The 2,168-nt window shown below is 33.0% G+C and overlaps 1 protein-coding gene across 1 annotated transcript in view; it reads right to left on the bottom strand.

The window, feature by feature from the left end:
• Window positions 1-1,117: 1,117 nt before the first annotated feature.
• AMY2A (amylase, alpha 2A (pancreatic)) overlaps window positions 1,118-2,168 on the bottom strand; it is an 11,053-nt gene continuing 10,002 nt past the window's right edge. Inside the window, exon 10 of the mRNA XM_006882460.1 lies at window positions 1,118-1,334. Coding sequence (XP_006882522.1) covers window positions 1,145-1,334 — 190 coding nt within the window. The 3' untranslated portion in view covers window positions 1,118-1,144. The remainder of the gene's footprint in view (window positions 1,335-2,168) is intronic.

Below are 2,168 nucleotides of genomic sequence, written 5' to 3'. Positions count from 1 at the left end.
TTTAATTTTGACTCATGTACTTTTAACTTGTTAGTTAAATTTGTGTCATCTAGGCTGCAACAGTTTCATGATGCAACTTCAAGGATATGGACATGTATGGCTAAGCACAATTGATAACAGTGCATCTAAATTCCAAAATCAATCTCCATAATAGTCTATGTGTTTCCTATTGCTATAGGGGCCCTTTAGAGTAGTGAGAGAAGATCTTCACCCTGAAACCTACAGTGTCCCTTTTCAGCAGGAAGTAGCTAAGAGAATATGCCGTCCCTTTTCCTTATGAATCAGGGTGAAATCTCTCTCAGGGAGGAGTGATAGGGAATAGCAAAGAACACACTGACAAAGGAGATTAAACACAACTGGTTTTGACAAGCACTGTGTCAATGGGACAATTAAAACAGACTTCCAAGGGGAAAAAAAGGAGAGGAATGAACTGTGATGGGGTAGAGAAAATAGTGCAACAATGAATGAATGGAAATAAAAAATCTCTGTAAATGTTCATTAAAATTAATAAGATAAAATTTTAAAAAAATACATACTGAATAACTAATTACAGTAGCACAGGAACCAAAAAAACATACAATAATAGTAATCAAAGCCAATGTGAAAAAAAAAAATTAAAAGCATTTAAAGCAACTAGAAGACTTCAGGGAATGTAATGTATTTAACAATTGTATAATTAAAGTGTTGGGTTTTTTTTGGTTTTTAACTCTGTTGCTGTTGAGTACTGTAGAATCAGAACTGACCAATAGCTGACCCTTCAGAGTGTTTTCAGAGGCAGTTAATATCTATCTAAATTTTGCATGGAGATATTCATCAAACCTGCTGTCCCTAATTATAAGAAACAATCTTCAGAAGAATTATAGACAGAGGTGCATTAGGGATACAGGGCTGGGCAAATGATATTAAAGAAAATAAACATATTTATTAAGCTATCTGAATTCTTGGAAAGTTCTTTGATAAATAAGTGAAACTAAGTGTTCTGAAAGCAGTGTCAGTTGGCACATCTTATTAAAATGTTATGTCTATCTGAATTTTTCAAGCTTATGATTTATAGTTTTTACTAGAGAAGTTAAGAATTATACAAATTAAATCTATATATTAGAAGACATACACGGGATTTTTAGTATATGCATTTAATTGAATTTTATAATTTGGACTCAACGTGAATTGCAATAAATGGATCCTCAGCAGAGTTACTTATGGAAAAATGAGCATTGCCGTCGCCAGAAACATTGACCGTGATTCCTGTGCAACTGTTACCAACTTTATCTCCAGAAATGACATCACAGTATGTTCCAGCAGGAAGACCAGTTTGCAAAGTTGAAGACAAAGACCTGTAAAATGAAATTTAAAGTATTAACTTGACTTCAACACATTTAAAAGCAATAATATAGACCATTATTAAAACAACTTAGACTAGCATTCTAAGCAGTCAAAATATCAATGAAAAGAAAATCCATTAAAAATCCCTTTCTGATGTTTGTGAATGGATTTCTCATGAGCAAAACTAATCTTACATAAGAATCAGGAATTTGTTAGTGAATGAACAGTATTAGAAAATGAAGATTGAAGTATAACAGTGAACAAGATTTGAGTGTTGTCACCCCCCAATAAAATTATGACCTTTGAGGAACAAAAATATTCAAAATTTTCCTTCCCTGAAGTTAATAAAATACTGATTTTGCTCAAGAATTTAAATTATAATATCTCTTCAAAAGTTTAAATGAATTTGGGTAGAACTAAAGATAGGCATTTATACAAAATGTATGGTTTAAAATATAAAGCTGCTTTGAGAAAATTTAGTTGTGATCTTTTATCTGCAAATATAAAAGTGTAAAAGGATCAGCCACTGACTCTTTTCTCAAGAAAGATGACTTTTCCCCCCAACATAATATAATTAGATAAGTAGTAAGTGGAAGCTGAATTTATATTTCAACTACTTTAAAAAGGGTATTCATTTTGTTCTCCCATTCTACACAATAAGAAGTCAATATAATCGAGGCCAAGAATATACATACTTGGCTCCACAGTCAACACTCTTGGTAACAGCAGCCAGGAAATCAGGAGATGAATTGCATTGGGAAAGTCGGCTGTGAGGGACCTCTCAAGAGTACTGAAGAGCAATGATGTCAGGCTGGAGACTAAGGTGCGCCTGATCTGGGCTATAG

This window comes from Elephantulus edwardii, unplaced genomic scaffold (genome assembly GCF_000299155.1).
Source record: "Elephantulus edwardii isolate Elephantulus edwardi_28Jun2011 unplaced genomic scaffold, EleEdw1.0 scaffold00020, whole genome shotgun sequence".
Taxonomy (NCBI): domain Eukaryota; kingdom Metazoa; phylum Chordata; class Mammalia; order Macroscelidea; family Macroscelididae; genus Elephantulus; species Elephantulus edwardii.
This window is presented reverse-complemented; position numbering and strand designations above follow the sequence as displayed.